General features: G+C 43.7%; 1 protein-coding gene and 2 long non-coding RNA genes across 3 annotated transcripts in view; all 3 read left to right on the forward strand.

Moving 5' to 3' along the window:
- Positions 1-25,581, forward strand: part of LOC145425134 (uncharacterized) — a 323,553-nt gene that overhangs the window by 103,909 nt on the left and 194,063 nt on the right. The window lies entirely within an intron of this gene.
- LOC145424864 (uncharacterized) lies at positions 1,166-11,064 on the forward strand. Its single transcript, XR_013905729.1, has 3 exons — positions 1,166-1,288; positions 10,758-10,878; positions 10,963-11,064. It is a non-coding gene; the product is annotated as an uncharacterized LOC145424864 (long non-coding RNA).
- LOC145426131 (NACHT, LRR and PYD domains-containing protein 3-like) overlaps positions 15,233-25,581 on the forward strand; it is a 28,938-nt gene continuing 18,589 nt past the window's right edge. The window contains exons 1-5 of the mRNA XM_080299654.1: positions 15,233-15,255; positions 15,375-15,592; positions 15,747-17,547; positions 20,394-20,567; positions 24,848-25,027. Coding sequence (XP_080155780.1) covers positions 15,233-15,255; positions 15,375-15,592; positions 15,747-17,547; positions 20,394-20,567; positions 24,848-25,027 — 2,396 coding nt within the window. The remainder of the gene's footprint in view (positions 15,256-15,374; positions 15,593-15,746; positions 17,548-20,393; positions 20,568-24,847; positions 25,028-25,581) is intronic.

Below are 25,581 nucleotides of genomic sequence, written 5' to 3' on the forward strand. Positions count from 1 at the left end.
CAGCTTGATGACATCATCAACATGCGGTATAGTCACAATCTCTATCGTTGGCCAAATTTATATCGTTTCTATCGTATATCGTTTCTATGGCCCACCCCTACTGTTGTTACTGTTGATCAGCTGAGATCAGCTGTGCTACAAACTGGAACTCTGCTGAACTGGATTTACTCGTTTGGTGAACTTTTAAGAACGAATGCTTCCTTGGCTGAAAGCAGTGAACATAATTTAAAAAACAGCTTTACTTGCACATAAATCTGTCAGTAAAGTCTGGATAATAAATTCTGGTGGTGTTATAGGTTCTCTTGGTCAGCTTGGTGTTGGTTTGGCTCCTGCATAAAACAGTTTGCTCTCATATTTGACACTGACAGGAACAAAGAGTAAAAAACACGACAACCAAACTAAAAAAGAGAGACGAGTTAAAGCAGAAGATATTTTGTGTGTCAGAACATGTGATCCTCACCAAGAGAGAAAAGCTCTGATTATTGTTGCTGAACTGTGATGGTGAACAGTCTCCTCTGTTGATCCCAGTGTGACTGAAGTCCGTGTGATGAGTGAGGACTGAGCCTGTGTTGGTCGATCGTCTCTAAACAGGATGTGAAGCATCAGTTCAGTCGTATTAAAGCCCTGAATAAACAGTCCTTCTGGATCCACTGTCTGTGTTTGGCTCCTCATCTTCAAAGGCTCAACACAAGATGTTGGTCACATCAACATAAAACACAGGATTTGCTGCAGATGTTGAAGTGTGTTCTCCATATGAGAGAAGCTGCTGATCGTGTTTGTATGTTAGCACCTGTAGGATCGATGAACAGCTCTGACTCAGTTCACTAACCAGGCTCAGGGGAATAACTGGGATATTTCCCCAACAGAGACGTCCTGCTGGGATCGTTTTCCTGCTCTACACTCTGGTGTTTCTTCTCAAAAAAACAACAAAATGAATTTCCATGAGCCTGCAGATCGTGGACTTCTTTGAGAAACTTAAAGAAGACGCTTTTCTTTCCTTAGATTGAACTTAAACAAAGGATTTGAGGAGCAGAAAAGTTTTTAAAGAGAAATTAAACATATTAATAAATATTCTGATTATTTTACGTTATTTAGGTGTTTAGGTTATTTTTCTGTTTTCTGTCACACGTCTGCTCTCGTGTCGTTATCAACAGTGTATCAATGCATTCCTGTGGGTGGAGACAGAAACACACACCCAAAAAGAGCTCAGAGCAAGAATAAAAGAGGAGGAGACAGGATCAGAGTGGGACAGTGGAGCTTGTTGTTGGTGTCTCTGTGTGAAGAAACTGTAAGTTTGCTTTGTTTCCTCCTTTAACAGTTTGTTTGTTTCTGTGATGTTTGGACCTGATGTCCTCCATCACACCGACACTCTCTCTCCCCTCTGTTACATATGTGACAGACGGGAGAGAGAGTCTCTCACTCAGAGAACCAAGGTTACAATGTAACCACACGTTCCGCTCTTGTGTTTGAATCCTCATGATTATAGATTATTGATCGGCTGGAATCAAACAGTTTCAAGAACATTTATTCGTGGGGTAGTTTCACCTGCTGCTCACAAATCTGATAACAGGAACAAGTTAGTTCCACGAGGAAGACGTTCGTCTGGGCGCGTTGGCCTTTATACAGTCCTGTTTAACAACATGTTGTTCCTGTTGATGCGTCACAGAGATCAGCTGTGCTAAACTCTGCTGCGTGCAGCTACTAGTTTCTCTAGTTTGGTGATGGAAACGTCGATGAGACTGTTTCCATCACCAAACATCACGAGGAACACCTCTGAGTCTGATTCTGACTCTGTGCATAAAACCACAATTATCCCTTCATGTCTGTTCATCTGATTCTGTAATGTGAGAAACTTTGATGTCTGAATTTTGTTCTATCATTAAAGGATGTTGGCTGCTGTGTTTGCACATGCTCAGTGTGACAGGATGTTGGCTGCTCTATTTGCACATGCTCAGTGTGACAGGATGTTGGCTGCTCTATTTGCACATGCTCAGTGTGACAGGATGTTGGCTGCTGTGTTTGCACATGCTCAGTGTGACAGGATGTTGGCTGCTCTATTTGCACATGCTCAGTGTGACAGGATGTTGGCTGCTGTGTTTGCACATGCTCAGTGTGACAGGATGTTGGCTGCTCTATTTGCACATGCTCAGTGTGACAGGATGTTGGCTGCTCTATTTGCACATGCTCAGTGTGACAGGATGTTGGCTGCTCTATTTGCACATGCTCAGTGTGACAGGATGTTGGCTGCTGTGTTTGCACATGCTCAGTGTGACAGGATGTTGGCTGCTCTATTTGCACATGCTCAGTGTGACAGGATGTTGGCTGCTCTATTTGCACATGCTCAGTGTGACAGGATGTTGGCTGCTCTATTTGCACATGCTCAGTGTGACAGGATGTTGGCTGCTCTATTTGCACATGCTCAGTGTGACAGGATGTTGGCTGCTGTGTTTGCACATGCTCAGTGTGACAGGATGTTGGCTGCTCTATTTGCACATGCTCAGTGTGACAGGATGTTGGCTGCTCTGTTTGCACATGCTCAGTGTGACAGGATGTTGGCTGCTCTATTTGCACATGCTCAGTGTGACAGGATGTTGGCTGCTGTGTTTGCACATGCTCAGTGTGACAGGATGTTGGCTGCTCTATTTGCACATGCTCAGTGTGACAGGATGGTGGCTGCTGTGTTTGCACATGCTCAGTGTGACAGGATGTTGGCTGCTGTGTTTGCACATGCTCAGTGTGACAGGATGGTGGCTGCTGTGCTTGCACATGCTCAGTGTGACAGGATGTTGGCTGCTCTATTTGCACATGCTCAGTTTGACAGGATGTTGGCTGCTCTATTTGCACATGCTCAGTGTGACAGGATGTTGGCTGCTCTATTTGCACATGCTCAGTGTGACAGGATGTTGGCTGCTGTGTTTGCACATGCTCAGTGTGACAGGATGTTGGCTGCTCTATTTGCACATGCTCAGTGTGACAGGATGTTGGCTGCTCTGTTTGCACATGCTCAGTGTGACAGGATGTTGGCTGCTCTATTTGCACATGCTCAGTGTGACAGGATGGTGGCTGCTGTGTTTGCACATGCTCAGTGTGACAGGATGGTGGCTGCTGTGCTTGCACATGCTCAGTTTGACAGGATGTTGGCTGCTCTGTTTGCACATGCTCAGTGTGACAGGATGTTGGCTGCTGTGAAAGCTGAATGCTCTGTGGTTAGAAGTGATGTCACACATTAGGATAACTGTGCTCGCTCTCTGTCAGAGTAACAGAGAGCGAGCAATTTGACCACATGACCCTCAGTACACAGCATGATGTGCGCTGTAAACAGGAAGTAGAGGAGCAGGACTGAGGTAAACCTCTGAGGGATCAAACTGAGACTGAGCTCCAGATGTTTCCACATGTTTCTGCTCTGCGTGTGTTTGATGATTATTTCAGGTATAGATGATGGAATATGGCCAGTCTGATGTGAGCCTGCTTCTCTGACAGCTCCTCACCTCTCTGTGCTGCCCCCTGCTGGCTCTGATCATTACTGACTGAGTCCTTGCTGCCACTTTATTAGGTACAGCTTGCTAACACAGGCTCAGACCTGCTTTGCCTTCAGAGCTGAGCCTTAAATCTTCATGGCTCAGATTCAGCGAAGTGCTGGAAACATCCCTCAGAGTCATGTGATCAGTGACGTCTGCTTTCAGCACTGACAGATAGACAGGATATATAATAATAATAATCAAATGCTGATTTTTTTTTCAGCCCTTTGTCTGAATGCTAATCCAGCTGTGTGTGTTTGTAATGACAGTAAATAAATGTCAGACTTACAGCTCCTGCTTTACTGCATTAAAGTGATCAGATGACTTCAGCACTTTGACATGGATGGTAGTGAAAGCAGGAAATGACAAATGTGCGCATGCGCCAACCAGCGTGCAGCCTGTTACAGTCGCTCCTGCTTTTCTCTTAGTTTAGCTCTTTTTTCTTACGTATTCTTTTTTTTTCTGACTTGTATTTTCCTCCGTTTTCTATCTCTTACTCAATCATGTGGATTGAGAGAGTTTTTGTTCTTCTGGTGGCCGTGGAACTGTTACTTTTATCATGGAACGGGACCGCGGCACATCTCCTACACGCACGGACTGTTTACTCCAGAGATCAGCTGATCGCCCTGATGCCGGCCGGCTCGCTGGCCAGGCCCGCAGAAGTGCCCGCAGAAGTACCAGCTGAAATTTGGAGGAAAACACATCGGGGATGCAGAGGTCAAGGACAGAAGAGAAGAAAAAAGGTGACGGTGAGACAGCGGAGGCTCGAAGCGAGGAGGAGGTTTAAACCGTGTCTGCCGTCTATCGTGATGGGAAATGTGCGATCGTTGGCAAGTAAAATCGACGAGCTCTCAGCACTGGTACGGAGTCAGAGGGAATACCGAGAGTGTAGCCTGATGTGTTTCACCGAATCATGGCTGCACCAGGTCATTCCCGATGAGAATGCTTCCGTGGAAGGCTTCCACACTGTTCGGGCGGACAGGGACAGCATCGCTAGCGGTAAGCGTAAAGGAGGTGGGCTTGCTGTTTTAGTTAACAACCGGTGGTGTAACCCTGCCAACATAACAATCAAAGAAAGGATTTGTTGCCCGGACACTGAACTGTGTGCTGTTGGACTCAGGCCGTATTATTTACCCAGGGAATTCTCTCACGTCATCTTGGTGGCTGTTTATGTTCCCCCCTCTGCTAACCCCACAGCTGCATGTGACACTATCCACTCTGCCATAGCTCGGCTACAGACTCAGCACCCGAGTGCCTTTATTGTGATCTCGGGTGACTTCAACCATGTATCACTGGACAATACACTACCAACATTCAAACAATATGTGGACTGTCCCACCAGGGGAGAGAAAACTTTAGACTTACTGTATGCTAACGTCAAGGATGCATACAGCTCCTCCTCCCTCCCCCCACTTGGTAGGTCAGATCATAACCTGATTCACCTCACCCCCCGCTATGTGCCAATTGTGAGGAGGGAACCTGTGACCACCAGGACTGTTAGGAGGTGGTCAGAGGAGGCAATAGCGGAACTACAGGGCTGTTTCGAGGTGACCGACTGGGAAACACTCTGTGAGCCTCACGCCGACGACATCAATGGGCTTACTGAATGTATCACAGACTACATAACTTTCTGCACCGACTCCATTGTTCCAGCTCAGACTGTTCATTGTTACCCAAATAACAAGCCGTGGGTGACTAAGGACATCAAAGCCCTCCTCAACAACAAGAAGAGGGCTTTCAGAGGGGGCAACAAAGAGGAGGTGAGGAAGGTCCAGGTGTTACTAAAGGACAAGATCAGAGAGGCTAAGGACAATTACAGGAGGAAGCTGGAGTGGAAACTCCAGCAGAACAGCATGAGAGAGGTGTGGAGGGGCATGAAGACCATCACTGGATTCAGGCCAACCAACAGCAGGGGAGCTGAGGGAGGTGAGAATAGAGCCGACGAGTTGAATCTGTTTTTCAATAGATTCGACACCACAGTGTCTGCTCCCACCCCCACAACCTCACCTGCAGTCAGCCTGGAATCCAGAGCCACACCACTGTGCCAGCCTCTCTCTTCACATGTTGCCTCCTGTGAGATTCCTGACACCCCTCCCCCACCCATCACCTTCACTCAATACCAGGTTGAGATGCAAATGAGGAGACTTCACTCAGGCAAGTCTGCTGGACCAGACGGAGTGAGTCCCCTTGTCCTCAAGGCCTGTGCCCCCCAGCTGTGTGGAGTCTTTCATAAACTGTTTATGCTGAGTCTGAGTCTGCAGAGGGTCCCGGTGATGTGGAAGACATCATGCCTCGTCCCTGTACCAAAGACGCCTCGTCCCAGTGGCCCCCAGGATTACAGGCCCGTGGCACTGACCTCCCACATCATGAAGACCCTGGAAAGGCTCATCCTGGACCAGCTGCGACCCATAGTAAGACCACATCTGGATCCCCTTCAGTTCGCTTATCAGCCTCGTCTCGGAACAGAGGACGCCATCATCTACCTGCTCAATCGTGTCTACACCCATCTGGACCAGCCGGCGAGCACTGTGAGGGTCATGTTTTTTGACTTTTCCAGTGCTTTCAACACCATCAGGCCGACCCTCCTGGGTGATAAGTTAGCAGCGATGCAGGTGGATGCTTCTCTGGTGTCCTGGATTGTTGATTACCTGACAGGAAGACCACAATATGTACGTCTCCCACAGTGTGTGTCTGACAAGGTGATCAGCAACACAGGGGCACCACAGGGGACTGTCCTCTCCCCCTTCCTCTTCACCCTCTACACCACAGACTTCAGCCACTGCACAGAGACCTGCCATCTTCAGAAGTTTTCTGATGACTCTGCGGTGGTTGGATGCATCAGCAGGGATGATGAGACAGAGTACCGGGCTGTGGTCGACTCCTTTGTCACGTGGTGTGAGCAGAATCATCTGCAGCTCAACGTGGCAAAGACCAAGGAACTGATCGTGGACTTCAGGAAGACCAGGAAACACTTGACCCCTGTTTCAATCCAGGGGGTCAGTGTTGACATTGTGGAGGACTATAAATACCTTGGAGTACACATTGACAATAAACTGGACTGGGCTAAAAACACCACAGCACTTTACAGGAAGGGCCAGAGTCGTCTCTATTTTTTGAGGCGACTGAGGTCCTTCAACATCTGCCAGAAAATGCTGAGGATTTTCTATGAGTCTGTGGTGGCCAGTGCGATCCTCTATGCTGTTGCATGCTGGGGGAGCAGGCTGAGGGTCGCAGATGCCAACAGACTTAATAAACTGATCCGTAAGGCCAGCAATGTTGTGGGGATGGAGCTGGACTCCCTCAAGGTGGTGTCGGAGAGGCGGATGCTGTCCAAGATAAAGACAATGTTGGATAACACCTCCCACCCACTCCATGACATGTTGGTCAGTCACAGGAGCTCGTTCAGTGAGAGACTGAGATTACCGAAAAGCACCACTGAACGACACAGGAAATCATTCCTGCCTGTGGCCATCTCCCTGTACAACACATCCACTTAACACACTGTTTGCTGCTACAACTACACATGTTTCTTTTCCAAATATTTATTTATAAGTGACTTATGTATGTATGTATGTATATATATGTATATATTGTACTATTCTTAGTTAGCGTATTGTCTGTCTTGTCTTAATGTTGGTTTAAAATGGAGCACTGTAACAAAAAATAATTTCCCCCAGGGATCAATAAAGTATTCTGATTCTGATTCTGATTCTGATGTAGCACAGCAGCAGCGTTTAACACGTCTGAGCTGGAAACAGAAACTTTGGGATGAACATCATTCATAGATCAGCTTCCAGCTTCTTTTGCTCGGCTACAGTTTGGATGGATTTGCAGATGCAACAAGACTAAAATGGTTAGGGTCAGGAGGTCAAAGGTCAGAGCTCCTGTGGGTCTGAGGGCGGCCTCACGCTGGAGAAGGATGAAGGAGTCTGACCTGAGCCAGTGTTTGACATGAACACATCAGCACTGCTGTCAGTGAGCCTAACGACAGCCGTTAGCATCATTTCAGTGTTTCAGTCATAAAAACACTTCCTGTCTCTGTGGTGGTTACAGTGACATCATGCAGTTTGTGCTTTGACCTCCAGAGGGCGACAAATCAGCACAGACAGAGAGCTCCATTCAAACTTTGCTGCCATCAGGAATAATTATTCAAATATAATCATCAGTGTTTGAGCAGTTATGATATCAGGGACAATCTAGACATGTGTGACAATACTGAACATGTCACATGACACACCTCAAACATCATGTGATCCACTCTCAGTCTGCACTTTCATTCATGACTTCAACAGGTTGAAATGAGCTTTGAAGAAACATTCAGTGAAATAAATCTTTCATGGATTCATGTGAGCAGCAGATGAACTTTGTACCAACAACATCTTCAATAACAGAGTCTGAATGAAGCTCAGGTGTTGATGCTGCTCACTGATTGGACGCTTGGTTTCAGCTCTGCTCTCAGTCTTTACTGCACAGGTGAAGGTAGAAAGTGTGACTGGATCTATAGACTGGAAACAGAGAAACATGCTGAACATTTGAAGCTTTGCAGCAGAAATGTTCATGTTACAAATTAGAGATGGACCGATCCGATATTACGTATCGGTATCGGTCCGATACTGACCTAAATTACTGGATCGGATATCGGAGAAAAATAAAAAATGTAATCCGATCCATTAAATATCACGAAAGCACCTCACAAAACTTGCAACACGCCGTAACTCACCTCAGAACGTTAGCACGTCGGAGCAGTATGCATCACGTGATAGAGCGGCTGTGGCATGCGGGACCTGTCGGTGGTCTGGATAGCATGTGGAGCTTCGCTAGCAACCCGGCATTTCATCTCCGACAAAGTTATCCCCGAGAGAAGTAAAGCAAGTGTGTAAGTCCATCTCTGAATGTTTGTAAAGCATTCCCACGTTAAGCTTAACGAGCGACTGCCTCTCGCTCTCCGGCTGCTACTTCAATCGTGAAACTGCTTAATGATCAGCTGATCGGCTTTTCTGTCGCGAGTCCGTCTCTCTTGTTTGCTTTTGGCCCACTTTGCAGCAGAAAGAGGAAACCAGCGGCTGAACAACAGCAGCACGTTTAAGCTTGATAAGCTGTTGTTACAATTTATTTAATATTACTTTCTACACCAGGATCTTTTTCTACGTAGCTGACGCTGGTAACTGTGCAGGGGCGGATCTAGCAAAGTTTAGCCAGGGGGGCCGATAGGGCATGAACAGGGAAAAGGGGGCACAAAGACATACTTTTCTTTCTTATTCTCATTTAAAATGTCTAGCTTTTAATAAATAATTATCTGACACCCAAAGTTTTAATTTGATGTAAAATGAATAGAAGTCAATTACTGTATATAGTAACTATTAAGTCTAATATATATACCCTAGTAAGCTATAGTACTTTTTACTTTGGGAAGGTACCATCTGTGCAGTCTGCAATTTTGTTGAAGAAAGATGTTGAATCTATTTAATATTTCTTGAAAAATAATTGATTTCTGTGCATTTTTTTTCACACTGCATCAAATTAAGGTTGATTACGTCGATTAAGCATCATGAGGTGGAGCGTGAGGGGTGGTTCCCTATTTTTTATTTATTTATTTTTGTTGTTGCTGGGAGTTGGAACCCTATTAGTTAGGTTGCTTAATATTTACGCTAAGTACTCTTTAAAATACCAGAATAGGGAGGATGGTGTAGGTCTAAGTTTATTAGATTGATCAGTATTGCTGAACTATGAAATATTTTTTTTGTATACAGGTATAACAGAATAGCTTTAGTGTAGTTGTTGTTTTAAACTTGAGTATGAACTTGCAGACTTGCAAAATGCAGCAAGATATTTAAAAAACCACTTTTGTTGATTAAAAAACACTATATCGATTTATATCGGTATCGGCAGATATCCAAATTTATGATATCGGATATCGGTATCGGACATAAAAAAGTGGTATCGTGCCATCTCTATTACAAATACAGCAGAGCTGATCTGGGATCAGTGTGTTCACACCTGCAGCTACAACAAGGTTTCATGTCTCCACACGTCAGCATGTGAACTTTACTCTGACTCAGTCTGAGCAGTCAGACGGCATATTTTTAAAGTTAACACATCAGCACACACAGAGCTGAGCCCCTCCCACCTGTGCTGAGTTTCAGGTGGAGCCCCGCCTCCTTCCAGGAAGCAGCTCACCTGTGTGTCCGTGTTTAGTGTCCAGGTGTGGAGTGGAGCTTGTTGTTGGTGTGAAGAAACTGTAAGTTTGCTTTGTTTCCTCCTTTAACAGTTTGTCTTTAGGAACTTTACTGTTTGTTCAGCTCGTGTTTGATTTCTTCACACAACAAACTGTGTGTGTTTGTATTTCCGGTCTCTCCATTAAAGTCAGTGTGTAATGTTTCCTGGCTAACATCAGCTGTGTGCAGCTTAGTTCAGCACAAATCTGCCGCTCCATAGTTCACGGTAACGGACTCACAGCTGGACCAACGAGGCCGAGTGTGTCCGCCACTCTGAGCTACGTTCGTGTTTGTGTACTTGTAGTTTGTACTTTGAGTTCAGTCAGAGCCCACAGAGGACGCAGCGTACGTGATGACGTCACAGCCCTTTACCTCCTTTACTGTCACTGTGATTAATATTTACACACGAGACACCTGCAGAGCTCTGACGCTGAGCTAGCACACAGCATGCTAACGCTAAGCTAACGCTAAGCTAACACTAAGCTAACACTAAGCTAAAGCTAAGCTAACGCTAAGCTAACACTAAGAGTTCTTACAGACACGAGTTAAAAAGCTGCTTTTAGTTTGTGATCAGAGTCCAGGACTGAGAGCAGCAGCAGAGCTGATGGATGATGAATTACTGGATGGAAGAAGCTTCTCATTAGCAGTGAATCAGTGTGTGTGCAGTTCTCTGCAAACTCAGCAGCAAGAATTAGTGTGAAGCTTTAACTCTGCTGATCCTCTTTGAATCCTGGATCAGCTGAAATGTTTAAAATGTTGTTCACACGTGTTGGACTGACTGAAGCTTCCAGTCACAGTGAATCAGTGTGTGTCAGTGAATGCATCGTGTGTGCTTCAGGCTCCATCTAGTGGACTGATAGCAGAGCAGCTGATGGCAGCTTCCTCTGCCTCACACTGCTGTCTGACTGCATCCAGCTGACACTGAGATGAAGCAGGAAAGAAGCAGCTGATATTTGGACAGCACACATGATGAAAGGAGGATTTCAGCTGATGTGCACATGAATGATTTGTGTTTCCTCTGCAGGTAGAAAGTGTGTGTGAGCTGAATTGAGCAGCATGGATCAGTGTGAGGACAGAGAGGAGGGAGTCCCTCCCTCTAAAAGCACTCTGTGTGGGGAACATGAGAGTCAGACCAAAGCTCAGAGGTGAGATGACCATCTCTAACTGTCCATGACTCTTCTCCATGTCACAGCTCAGCACTCACATCACTGCTCCATCATTATTCACAGGAACCCGCCTGGACCTCCACCCAGCTCTGTGTCCTTACAGAGTGACTGGTCTAAAGATCTTCCCATTTATTTTAAATCCCAGCCTGCGTCTGCTACAGAGAGGTGAGCTGTTAGCAACATGAACTCTTTGATTAAACTGCTTGATGTTGTTGGATATAAACTACAAACACGTCGTTCCCTCAGTCCCATTTAAACTGTCTTTTAAAACAAGCCTTTGGTTTCTAAACAACTGAAAACCCACTTCAGCAAACAGGAAGTGATCAGAGCGTCCGTCCACTTCCTGTCAGGCCCTGCAAACATTTCATATTGAAGAAAAGTAGTTGATATCTCACATTTTTACTCCACCACATTCAACCATTGTGACATTTTACAGCATGAAACTCTTGTCACATGACTCCTGTTATGTTATAGAGTCATGTGACCACCAGGGAGGGATTTGTATGGATGAAACACATTCAAATCAATCTGATTCATCAATGGAAACATTTTTGGTGTAAATGCAGCAACACTGAAAACGCTGAAGATAAAAACACAACAGATGAAATATGAACAAATCGAGGCTTTGAATACACGTGTGTGTGTTTGAGACACAGAGATAAATGGATTGTGTGTCTGTCCTATTGCTGCGTGAGGGTTTTATTGTAGATTTTGTGCGTGTACACTTTTGACCACGAAGGTGTTGAAAGGGCGTAAAACAGTTGGAGGCACCAGAGTGAACACTAGTGCTGTCAGTAGATTAAAAATGACTAATTAATGACACAATCTTCTGTCATTAATCCTGATTAATCACAATTACTTGATCAATAGCTGCAGTTACATTTTTCCAACTTTATATTTAAGCCTGTAACAGACGTTTACACCATATAATGAAGTCAATGCAGAATAAACACAAAGAATGTTAAACGCTTCAATTCAAAGAGACTTTGAATAGTTTTCAGTCTTTAACTCAGCTTCTCTGCTGTAAATACAACTTTGTAACAAACATATATACTAAAAGCTAAGTGTGCACTAATATATAATAATATATAATCTATATTACTGCTGTTAATGAAAATGTTTAATCAGACTCATCACAGGGTTACTGTGGATTCATTTGGATTAATCACCATTAAACATCATTTTTAATGTAAACGAATCAAAGTTCATTTCATGAGCAAACAGACTCGAGAGAAAAGGGCAAATTTACACACTTAACATGTTTATTGAACATGTAAACATTGATTAACCTCCTGAATGAGCCGACCCCCCCAGGGACAGTCCTGCATGCTAATGATGGGCTCTGCTCTGTACCTGCAGGATTCTGTCAGCCACAAACTCCTCAGCTGATCCTGAATCTGAGCCCATCTGTCAAACAATCATTTTCTTCACAGGTCTGTGGAGGTGGCACTGATCCTGCAGCAGTCTAACACTCTCTGTCACTCTTCTTCAAGTCTTTGACACGAGGAACCAAAACTATGTTATTAACAACACTAACAGGTCTGCAGTTTGTCCACTTGGCAGTTGTGTCATCAGTGCTTTGCATTGTTGTGATATTTTAAGCTGGAAGTGCTTCGGTGAAAAGAAAATTCCTTCTGTCACGATGTGCAGAATCCTTCATGTTGGTCGGCTGGTCCGCCTTGTTATTTTTTTAATGCTCAAACTTTCCATCGGGAGGTCAGTGTGTGTTTGTCATCTTCCATACTGAGCTGATTGGTTCAGCGCCGTCACTAACAGATGTGCTGCACATCTGCACGTGTGCAAAGGTAACTCTACTCGGACAAACTGCTCGAAGTGCGTTGATAGAAACATTTCAGGGATTTTGAGTCGTTCTGCTCTCCAGATGTGTCGTGTTAAAGGTTTTTATCATGTTAATCATGATAACAGATGAACCCCTAACCCTACATGTTAATGTTGACAGCACTGGTAACTCCTTTTTAATGTTCTTCTGTCAGATCATTGATTAGACTCGACTCCAAATACGAGACTCGGAAAACTCAAATGAAAACTCAAATCAAAGCAATGAGAAAAGGACTTCTTGTGTTAGAATGAAAACATATGGAAGTGGTCAGGTTTCAAACACTCGATGAATCTACTGCACAGTTACATTCAGGGACCTGTGGCCTCCTGAGAGCATTAGTTGATGGTTCATCACAGTTTTACCTTGCAGTGAGTGAATTTATCAGTTTGATGAAGTCTCAAAGTTTCCTCTGAGCTTCTGCAGCATCATCACTTCCATCACTGATGAAAGAAAGTTCATAGAAAACAGAAAATATATCTTCAGAATCTGAGAGTCTAAAACTTGACAGACTTAATTCAGATGAAGTTATTTGAGCAGAAAGTCCTGGATCTTTATCCTGTGTTGATCTAATCCTTCATGGTTCTTCCACAGAGTGGAGCAGCAGAGCTCAGAGGTTCCCAGTGGTCAGTCTGCCCAGCAGCATCAAACACAGCTGGACTCCATATTTATGGTCTGTACATGTACAACAACTACTTTAATATTAATAATAATGCATTTATTTATAGGTCCCTTTCAGAACACCAAGGACTCTGTGGACTAAATGACCAAAAGAAACAAACTTTGAAATCAGACGGTGCAAATGTGATCACAGGGAAACGTTTTAAACATCGAGGCTTTAAACAGAAACCAAAGTGAAACAGTTTGTAGTCGAGATCAGTGGGAATGAAGCTGAATAACTGTTTCTTCAATAACTTTGAGCTCTTAAAAAAAGAAAAACTAGCTGAAAGTCTGGCTGCTCTTATGAAAAGTACAGAGAAATTATGGGTCGCTCAACACTTGTGCACAATATAGGAGTTTAAATAAATCTGAAGAATAACTCAAAGTCCTACAATCATACTGATAAAATCATCTACAGCTAACTATCCAAGTGGATTTGTTTAAGACAGCTCCATCTGCTGGTGGCCCTCTGCAGGTGCATGAAAGGGGCGTGTTTATAGTGAAAGTAGTAGAGAAAGTAAACCCCACGGGAAGGAGGAGGACTCTCAGCAGCTTCCAGCTCATATTCAGACATTTGACTTCTCACTGAAAGCAGCAAGTTTGAGTGTCTGTACCTTAGTTAGAAGAGATAACATGTCAGTAGTAATTAGAGTTGATTGAGCAATGCTGTCCTTATAATGTAGTTTATGATTTTTATGGACAAGTCCAGTTTTTCTGTAGAGCCTCTCAAGTTGGTGACAGCAGTCAAAGTTCACGTGTAAACCAGAGCAGCAAATCAGGTCCAAATGTGTTGTTCACAGTGAGTGGGATCATCATTGGCTGCTATGTTAACCTCCTGCAGCAGGATGTCTTTGGTCAGAGAATGGATAGATCACTAAGTCATTGTTGAGTTTAGGGAGACAGTAGACAGTTGGAGGAGGTTCAGCCAGTTGACACACAGTAGATAAAATAACTGAAGGCAGGAGCAGACACCTGTATGACTTTCCACCTCTCACATAGATTATTGTCCCTGGGCAGCGCCACAGGGCTGGTAGATGTAAACAAAGCTGGAGGAGAGGATTGATTCATCTGAGAAAAGTCACAGAGTTGTGTCTTGATGCTCAATCATCCAGGTACGTAAATCCCAAAAAGCTTGATTCTGTTCATCTGGATGTTTTCAGTGGGAGAAACGTTTCATCATCATCAGGTGACTTCTTCAGTCTCAGCTGACTGCAGGTTTCAATCTCATAAACAGGACATTTGTATGACTGAAACCAGCCCACTGAAGGAACAATGGGCTGGGAGGTCAGTTCATTGATCATTGGTACGCATATTGTCAGGACCATTGATCAATGGTTGTTGATCAATGGTCACGAGTCCAGTTCACAGAGAGCTGGGGAATGGCTGCAATCACAGCATGTAAGATGGTGACAGTTGTACCCTTAGGCCCCTCCTCCATTCAGAGATGGTCTTTCCTTTTCACATAAATGGCCTCCTTGACTCCGCCCTCAAACCAGCGTTCACATTTACTCAGGACCTTCTTGATGTGAAGTTCTTCTGCTTCGCTGGCTGCTGTGTCTGTGGGGATGGTGTTTGTTCTGTGTTGTTGTGTCCTGATGACGCCCAGTTTGTGCTCCAGTGGATGATGAGAGTCAAACCTTAAATACTGATCTGTATGTGTAAACAGAATGAACCTTTAAGACCAGTTGTCTGTACGATCAACTCAGTCACCTGAAACATCTCCAAGTTTCTGGCTTTGATCATCAACCTGTTGGTAGTTCAGCTCTGAACACCAGTGAAATGTTTCTCCCACTGAAATCGCTGCATTCATATGAACAGAATCAACGTTTTGGGATCATGGAGTTGTGGACAAAGTCTCAGTTAATCAGATAAAGTCAAACCTATAATTGGTAAAGAGTTCGTGGATGATATGCCCCTTGATCGTAAAGAAGTGGATGTTGTGTGGACTAAAGTTCAGAGTGGTGGGTCATTCATAAAGTATTCTGTTCCAGCTGCTGGAGGACAACATCATCACTTTTGTGAAGAACGAGCTGAAGAAGATCCAGAAGGCTCTGAATCCAAATAAGCCCCAGTGCTTGGAGTTTCAGAGGGAGGATGATGAGCAGAGGAGAAACAGCAGAGAGGCATTTGTGAAGATCACAGTGGACTTCCTGAGGAGAATGAAGCAGGAGGAGCTGGCTGACCGTCTGCAGAGACGTAAGAGGATTTATCTAAAGGTTTAAGCTGCTGGATAAATGAGACACTTGTGACACCAGTGTGTTCAGTCATTTCTCAGTGGGTCAGAAATTGTCATCAGCATTTTGTAAAATATGATTGTTAAAGTTGTATTTTTATTATTATTATTATTCAGAACTTCCAGCTGCTGTTTGTCATCGTAACCTTAAGTCTAAGCTGAAGAAGAAGTTCCAGTGTGTGTTTGAGGGCATCGCTAAAGCAGGAAACCCAACCCTCCTGAATCAGATCTACACAGAGCTCTACATCACAGAGGGAGGGACTGCAGAGGTCAATGATGAACATGAGGTCAGACAGATTGAAACAGCATCCAGGAAACCAGACAGACCAGAAACAACCATCAGACAAGAAGACATCTTTAAAGCCTCACCTGGAAGAGATGAACCAATCAGAACAGTGCTGACAAAGGGAGTGGCTGGCATTGGGAAAACAGTCTTAACACAGAAATACAGCCTGGACTGGGCTGAAGACAAAGCCAACCAGGACATCCAGTTCATATTTCCATTCACTTTCAGAGAGCTGAATGTGCTGAAAGAGGAAAAGTTCAGCTTGGTGGGACTTGTTCATCACTTCTTTACTGAAACCAAAGAAGCAGGAATCTGCAGCTTTGAAGACTTCCAGGTTGTGTTCATCTTTGATGGTCTGGATGAGTGTCGACTTCCTCTGGACTTCCACAAAACTACAATCCTAACTGACCCTAGAAAGTCCACCTCAGTGGATGTGCTGCTGATAAACCTCATCAGGGGGAAACTGCTTCCCTCTGCTCGCCTCTGGATAACCACACGACCTGCAGCAGCCAATCAGATCCCTCCTGACTGTGTTGGCATGGTGACGGAGGTCAGAGGGTTCACTGACCCACAGAAGGAGGAGTACTTCAGGAAGAGATTCAGAGATGAGGAGCAGGCCAGCAGGATCATCTCCCACATCAAGACTTCACGAAGCCTCCACATCATGTGTCACATCCCAGTCTTCTGCTGGATCACTGCTACAGTTCTGGAGGATGTGCTGGAAACCAGAGAGGGAGGACAGCTGCCCAACACCCTGACTGAGATGTACATCCACTTCCTGGTGGTTCAGGCCAAAGTGAAGAAGGTCAAGTATGATGGAGGAGCTGAGACAGATCCACACTGGAATAAAAAGAACAGGAAGATGATTAAATCTCTGGGAAAACTGGCTTTTGATCAGCTGCAGAAAGGAAACCTGATCTTCTATGAATCAGACCTGACAGAGTGTGGCATCGATATCAGAGCAGCCTCAGTGTACTCAGGAGTGTTCACACAGATCTTTAAAGAGGAGAGAGGACTGTACCAGGACAAGGTGTTCTGCTTCATCCATCTGAGTGTTCAGGAGTTTCTGGCTGCTCTTCATGTCCATCTGACCTTCATCAACTCTGGACTCAATCTGCTGGAACAACAACAGAGAATCTCGATGTTGTCTAAGTTAATTAGCAAACCAAACCTACAATCTCTCCACCAGAGTGCTGTGAACAAGGCCTTACAGAGTCCAAATGGACACCTGGACTTGTTCCTCCGCTTCCTCCTGGGTCTTTCACTGCAGACCAATCAGACTCTCCTACGAGGTCTGCTGACACAGACAGGAAGTAACTCACAGACCAATCAGGAAACAGTCCAGTACATCAAGGAGAAGCTCAGTGAGAATCTGTCTGCAGAGAAAAGCATCAATCTGATCCACTGTCTGAATGAACTGAATGATCGTTCTCTAGTGGAAGAGATCCAACAGTCCCTGAGATCAGGAAGTCTCTCCACAGATAAACTGTCTCCTGCTCAGTGGTCAGCTCTGGTCTTCATCTTACTGTCCTCAGAAGAAGATCTGGATGAGTTTGACCTGAAGAAATACTCTGCTTCAGAGGAGGCTCTTCTGAGGCTGCTGCCAGTGGTCAAAGCCTCCAACAAAGCTCTGTAAGTACATTTGTACTCATGTCTTTACTTTTAACATCCAACTGTGTCAGTAATTTATTTCACCAGGCTTTCTGTCTTTGTATGAATTTGTATCCTAAAGTTTTGGGATTTCTCCAATACAACTGTGACCTCTTTGATGCCTGCAGAACTCGAGACGCTGGATTCACCATAAACTCTGATCATCACTGCTGCTGTTATGTTATCAGTCTTTGTTTAAACACTTAGGCTGCATGTGCCTGATGTTGTGATACTTTATATTCACATGCATGCTCCTAGATACATTTCTACTGCAGGTCTATTTTTAGTCACAAATGTTGGTGAAACACTTGCGTTTACATGCATGGTGGGTCCTGCATTAAAGAAAGCATTTGAATTACTCAGTGAATCCTGGCAGCCAGAGAAACATCCTTAGTTCCACTTTAAACTAAACTCTGCTTCGGTCTTCCACAGTGTGTTTGTTGTTTCTTTGTTGTTGTTGGCCTGCTCTCTCCTCTCACTCCAATCTGGTTGCAGCAGATGTTTGTCCCTCCCTGAACCTGCAGACTTGGGTGCAGCACCTCAGTTCATCTTCAGTCTGAAACCAGCTGTTGTAGCTATATCCCCTCAAGCACACCTTCCCTGGTCATCTCTGCTGTGGTTGCTATAAAATTTAATCTTGATTTAAAAAAAAGAACAAAAAACCTCAAGTCAGACTTGATGCCATTTGTTGGCAGCATGGTGCCTGTTTGTCTTTGATGATAAACTGCAGCACAGTCTAAAGCAAACCTTCTGACTTTATTGACTTTATGCATGTATATATTCTTCCTGTTCACCTTGGACACACAACAGCTCTCTGTTTGTTGTGATTGGATCTAGAACAGCCAACATATCCTAATCTAGATGATTTCTAAGGTGGTATCTGGGAGGAAAAGTTAAAATCAGCTTGGATGGCCTGTACTGTATGATGGCCTTGGTTGCACCACATTGATAGCCATGCAGGGTGGTTCACTCCTTGTGCAAGAAGACCGAGGAGTGAGCCACCCTTGGTCAAAGCTTGGTCATTCAAGCTCACTGTTTTCCCCTTGTTGGTTGATGATAGTATTTTTTTTACCTGACTTATAGTCATCATTGTCTTCAAATTAACTCACACACTGCTGACTGCTGTAGCTTACCTGGCTGAGCAGGTCACCCATGCACTGAAGGTTAGAGTCGTGACTCCAGGGCCTGGTTTGAGTCTGCCCAAGACCATTTCCTGTGTGTTATTCTCCTCACTTCTCCCTCCCTTCCTGTCTTCTCTGTCCTATACAGTGAAGACAAAAGGCCTCAAGTTCTGAAAACTCTTCCCCTTCATCATCTTCCATCTCTCTCATCTAAAATCTCCAGTATTCTCTGAGTAGAGAATCTTTTCACAATCTTGAATGATAAGGATCCAAGTGGGTAAAGTTATTTATTTGTTGTGTTCCTATTTGCAGCTGGGATAGATTAAGAAAAACTATCGGCTGCCAAAATTACATCCAGTTTAGAAGACAAACATTGAGTGAAGTGTTTGTTTCATCATCCTTCACAACTCATCAACCAGGTGTCACAAACTGCAGCAGGACAGTACAAAGCATGTCATACTGGATGGCTGCAACAACTAGAGTTTTACCTACCTTTGGTATTTCGTGACAGCATGAGCGTAATATTTACTGAACAGAGTCGTCTTCTGTAATCTTTTCAGATTCAGATTCAGAACACTGTATTTATTTTCAAGGGGCAATTAGGATACTGACCTTGCCAACCGTACATACAATACACAAACATCACATTGGGGAGACGGGTCAGGCTAGGTAGCTGGCCGGTCAGCCGCTAGAGCAGCGACCCGGAACCGAACAGCAGAAAATGCACAACATCAGGAAAGATGAGGAGAAAAAAGAACTCCTCCCAGACTGAGCTCCAACAGGGAGATCAGTTTGAGAACAGACAAAAAAAATGACCTTAGCGCAGAGCACATGAAAACTCTTAATGCGCCATAGAAACACATGACAAGCAACAGGGATGGGTAAAAGGTGAGAGACAGCCGGTGTAGACAGCGCATCCGGGCCTGCAGCATTTGCGCTGGTCCCCTCGACCCACCGTCTGCACCGGGAGGGGATAAGCATGCTTAGGATGGGAAGGAACAGTCTAAACACCGTCTGTTATCAGGGTGAGATTTGTTCAGCTCCAGCCTTGAGACCACAGCTGGCGCCGGTATGTTAGCCGCATGAGCTGATGGTGGCTTTCTTTGGTGCGAACAACTGCATGTCAATTTCACAGCTGATCTAACAGTCCGTCACTCGTCTCTCAATCTCCCGTTGGAGAGCCACGAGCTTCTCCGAGAGGTTATCGGTTTTGTGCTCAAAGAGCAAAGTCTGAGAACTCACGACCGCCATGAGCTTCTTCAAGATCTTATCCGTGCTGCGTTCAATGAGCCCATTTTGAGAAGTCACGACCCGTCCCATTGTTTCAGTCACAGCGGGCAGCCTTGTGGGGGTTTGAACAGCTGATTCCGCTTTCTTTAATCTTCAATAAGCCAGGGCCAAGCCAGCTCAGATCAGCAAGAACCCTTTGCTGCTGTGAATGTCCGTGCTGCTATATTTCAGGATCAGGCTCTAAATGTACAAATGGATCTGAGAAGATTTCCAACCATGTTTCTACTAGATTTACAGTTTGTTTTCATGTCTTCTGACTCAGAAGGTGGAGCAGGTGGAGCTTACAAGGAGTAAGTGCTGCTATAGAAGAAGAGTTGTGTTTTAATGAAGCTATTTAGTTAACCAATAATTGTATTGCGTGCTGGCATTAAAAATGTTTCATTTGACTGATTTAATTGTTTGTTTGTTTTCTTCCAGACTGAGTGGCTGTAACCTCTCAGAGAGAAGCTGTGATGCTCTGTCCTCAGTTCTCAACTCCCAGTCCTCTAGTCTGAAAGAGCTGGACCTGAGTAACAATGACCTGCGGGATTCAGGAGTGAAGCTTCTGTCTGCTGCACTGCAGAGTCCACATTGTACACTGGAAACTCTCAGGTCAGGATCCAAACATATCATTAAATGATATTATTGTATAAACAACCAAGCTTTATAGAATTGGCAGGTAGGGATGCAACGATACCAATTTTTTTCAAACCGATACGATACCGATACTTGGATCTGAGTACTTGCCGATAACTGATGGTAAATAATGTTTGTGTTGAGCACATCATGCAGGTCAGCTGCTCCACACAGATCTCAGGTTTACATGCTGGAACAGTTTGTGATCATGAAGGACAAACCTCACTTCCTCTTTGTTTCATACAGATGTGACATGAACAGTAACACATTCATGAAATCCTTTTAGGAACACAAACACTATTGTAGCTGGAGAATATATTTGAATGTAGGATAATGTAGGGGATCATAAACAACAGTAATAACTAACCACCACCTCACCATTTGGGTTGGTAGCTGCATGTTGATTGATGAAGTCATTTTCTTCTTCCTCCATTTCTACCTTATTAACATCAGATTAAAAGCTGCACAGAGACAGGCCCTGGACGTGTTTAGCCTAGCTTAGTACAAGGACTGGACATGGGGGAAACGGCTCTCATCACTGGATCAAAACATGAAAACAAATCTGAAGTAAAGTTTTGTTGAAGTGAACTGTGGTGGTGCCCAATGTTCCCTCTAAGCTGCGCGCGTGCAACTGTGCGCTGCTGGCACGTCTCTGCACACAGAAAATCTGTGTTGTGCACAAAAAAAATCTCAATTGAAATTAAAATTAATACTTTAACAATTCTGTTTTGCAGTGTTAGTCAGTGACCGGCTGCTCCTGTATGGGATTAGAACGATGCCACCTTATCCCATAGTCCAGCCAATGATGCGATTCACATTCGTATATAGCAGGGGTCAGCAACCTTTAACACCCAAAGAGCCACTTGGACCCGGTTTCCACGCAAAAGAAAACACTGGAAGCCGCAAATACTTTTTGAAATCTAAAATGAAGATAACACTGTATATATTGTTTTTTTACCTTTATGCTTTGTGTGAACAACTAAAGTAAGTAAAGTTTATTTATTAAGCGCTTTTCACAGACAGGCAGTCACAAAGCGCTGTACACAAATATTAAAATAAACAATACAATCAATAGACATTATACACAATGTAAAAGATCAAATGTAAATAATGTAAAGAATATAAAATACGTAGATCAACAAAAGGCTTGTTTGAACAGAAAAGTTTTTAACTGCTTTTTAAAAGAATCCACTGAGCAACTAAGGTGTGTTGCTTATGAAATCCATGAAGTGCTAAAGAGAAAATTACATTTTATTTATGTAATTAACACATTTTGAACTCTTAAAGAAATATAACAAAGGAAAGCTGAACTACAATGATCCATGTAGCAAACACAAACTGTTATATCGCCTTTGGGCTTTTGGAGCCTTGACCTGACTTTTGAAAAATAACTGGGAAAAAAGCACTATGCTGCTAAAAAAGGAAAAATAGATATTTGCAAAATTCTGCCTAAATATGTATTTTACCTGGTTACTGTGTGTGGCGGGACATGGTCTGCAGCGCCGCTGCGGGGGAGGCGGACGCACCTGAGCGGCACCCGCAATCACACCTCGCCACCTTCAAGTCTGCGCTCTCTCTGCTGTTGTTGGTGTGTGTCGGGCTGTGAGCTGCAAAGCTACAGCCGGCTGTGTGCGCACAGCAACCGTGTGTGTAAAGTGGTCAATAAAGAGATGCTGAAAAGCGCGTTCATGCAAACATCGTCGGGTCTGCCGTGATATGTTTACAACGGGACTTCTGCTCCTGAACCTCTGCGCACAGCGTCTGCAAAACGGGGCTTTCATCTTTACACAGGATTGTAAGCTGCCATCTGTGAGGCGTGAGCGCTGTTTGTTTTTAACACAGTTCACGGTGGAGCTGCTGACATAATGTGGATCCGAAGATCCATAATTGGCCTACCTGGGGTCAAAAGTCTCCATAAATGCACAGCGTTTCGGCGGGTATACCGGCTTCTGAGAGTGTAACGCTTATTTTGAGCGGTGAAAAAATAAGATAATATAATTTTATTTTTGTATTTCAAAATCACAATAATCTTCCAATTTAGAACTGTGTTGAAAGATTTTATTATGTTTATGTATAGAAGTACATTTCATTTGAGGTTCTCTAGATGTGTTTGCTCTTTTTACTAGAGAAGTTACACTGTGCAAGCTCAGCACAAAGTCTATACCATTGTATGTTATCTCTTCCTGCATGTGATGAAGTCTCTACTGTTATATGTTATCTCTTCCACTCATGTGACTATGACGCAAACATGCTTGAGTATAAATAAAGGGTGGCGACTGCTGCGGAGTGTGAGTCTTCGTTTGAACTCTCACCCGTGTGCACGTTAAACCTGCAAACCTGTCTGGGTGTCATTTATTCTGACCTGAGTTGCATTACAGGAAAACTCCTGACAAACTGCAAGTTAAAAAAAGAACTAAACACAAATAAAATACACTTCAGCTAAATACTTATAATTTATTTTCCCAAACCACCCGGAGCCGCACTATAAGGACTAAAGAGCCACAGGTTGCCGACTCCTGGTATATACGCAGCTAATCAACATGGTTGACAGGCTATGACAGCGTCCTTATGTGCCGACACCGGTGTTTTAGCTAGCAAAGCGGCGTGGCTGATGTGGAGTGAAGCCACGTTAATGACAACGTGTACAGCCTATTTCCCCAGCCTATTGATCCCCGGGACCTGGTGTTTCCCCCCTTCACGTGTACATAGCGCACCAGTGTGATTAATAAAGTATTGTTGAACCGTGAAAAAAAAAAAAAATGACAACGTGTACAACCATTGGAGATGTGAGCAGGACAGACGGAGCAACTGAGGGGAAAAGTGTGGACTTTATACCAGTTTTTAAATTGTGTTGATCGGCCACGTAAAACCAGAGTTATGATAAAATATCTGCAATATTTGGTTTTCTTCCTGAATACTATCGTTGTTTATAACAACGATAGTATTCAGTATTTATTGCAACAAACTTTGTTGTTTGCAAAACTCAGTAACTTTTTTGAAGAAGTAACTATATAATTAATTTCCCAACATTGGTCATTATATCCTGTATTTTGCAGACAGAGATGCAGACTCTCAAGTCAAGTTTATTTATAAAGGACATTTAAAAACAACCGAGGCTGACCAAAGTGCTGTACAATACAAATATAAAATACAATAAAACACAAGTACATAAAACACCTCACTGATAAAACAATAAAATAAAGCAATAAGTTAAACCTTGCTAAAAGCCAATGAGAAGAGGTGAGTTTTAAGAGCAGTTTTAAAAGTTCCTAGGCTTGTGGAGAATCTGATGTGAGGAGGTAAACTGTTCCACAGTCTGGGTGCAGCCACAGCAAAAGCCCTCTCTCCCCTAGTCTTTAGTCTGTACCTGGGAACATCTAAAAGCATCAGGTCTGCTGACCTCAAAGATCCCCTGGGGCGGTAAATGCTAAGAAGCTCTGCCAGGTGCCAAGTGTGATGTTTTCAGCTGGAGTGATGGTCAGGGTGGCCTCCCTCTCCTCTTCCTCTTTCATTTGTAAAGCAACTTCTGCTGCTGTCATTCATTTGGAAGTCCTGTAGCTGTAACACCACCACTTTACTCTGTTCTACCTGTCACATCATTTTATCAGGAAACAAATATGCTCATGTTTTTACTATGTTTGTCTTGAAGATGTAAGAAGATCACATGGTGCTTTTTATTATTGTGTTGGTTTGTTTCCTGTCTCTTGGATGGAGCCCAGCTTTGCGTGGCCCCTGGGCCTGTGGTCAGAGTGTGTGCTGGATAATCCGGCCCAGGATGAGGCCAAACAGACATGGGATGAAATGTCTGTCACATATTTGAGCCTAATTTAAAAACATCCTCCATAAATATTGACTAATAACAATAATAATAAAGGGTCAGAAGATGACTTGTTGCAATGAAAATGAGCTTGTAGTTTGTCTGCTTTAATAATGTGACTGGAAAAAGGTGTTGGACTTCAAATATGTCCATTTCTTTCACACTTCACCTTTAAAAGTGAAGCCTTGTGGTTCCTGGAAGGAAAAACACAACTTTTTCATGTTTTTATGATAAATGTACGACTTTAATGTGAAACATTCAGAGTTTTTTCTCTTGTTGTGTTTGTTTGAAGCTGCTTCCTGTTGGCTTCAGCTGTTTGGAGTTTCCATTTTCTAAACTTCTACATTCTGAACCTTCTTCAGCTCTGAACAGATGATGAAACACTGAATGATTTCAAGCACTTTGTCTAATAAACTTACATCTTTCACTCTTTATACAGATTGTGGGACTGTGGTTTGTCAGAAATCAGCTGTGATTATCTGGCAGCAGCGCTGAAGTCCAACCCCTCGTATCCCAGAGTGCTGGACCTGAGTGGAACCTACAACAACCTGCAGGATTCAGGAGTGAAGCAACTGTGTGTTCTTCTGGAGAATCCACGATGTCGATTTGAAACTCTGAGGTCAGTCACATGTTTTAGTTTTCAGTTTTTCAGTTTTCAGTTTTATTTGTCAGAACCAGCTTTTGGAGAAACATGAGTATCCTTGCAGGTCTGATCTCATCAGTCACACCTGTTAGTGCAGCTCTCCTCTAGATTGTAGTGCTTGTTAAACTAGGATGATTTTAGGAGCCTGGACCGCAGATCCGACGGAAGATATTACTTGGAAAGGCCAAAGCAACCTATTAGAGGTGTTTGCACGAACATAGATAAATACTCAGATTTACACCTTTAGTGTCTCACAAAGGGTTGAAAAGTGAATGTGCACAGAGAGGTTGGTGGTGAGACGGGCACTTCCAGCACTGTAGATGTGTTCCAGCTCAGTGTTCATGGAAATAATCCAGAGAGCAGGATTCCTTGATGAATGTCACATCTTCTTAAAGTTATAATCCACAGGGAAAACTGTAAGTAAGTAAAATTTTATTTATATAGCACATTTCTAGATTGAGATCACAAAGTGCTTTACAAGATATAACAGATTAAAAAGACAAAATACAAACAAAGTTAGCAAAAAGCAA

Source organism: Astatotilapia calliptera, chromosome 3 (assembly GCF_964374335.1).
Source record: "Astatotilapia calliptera chromosome 3, fAstCal68.1, whole genome shotgun sequence".
Lineage (NCBI taxonomy): Eukaryota > Metazoa > Chordata > Actinopteri > Cichliformes > Cichlidae > Astatotilapia > Astatotilapia calliptera.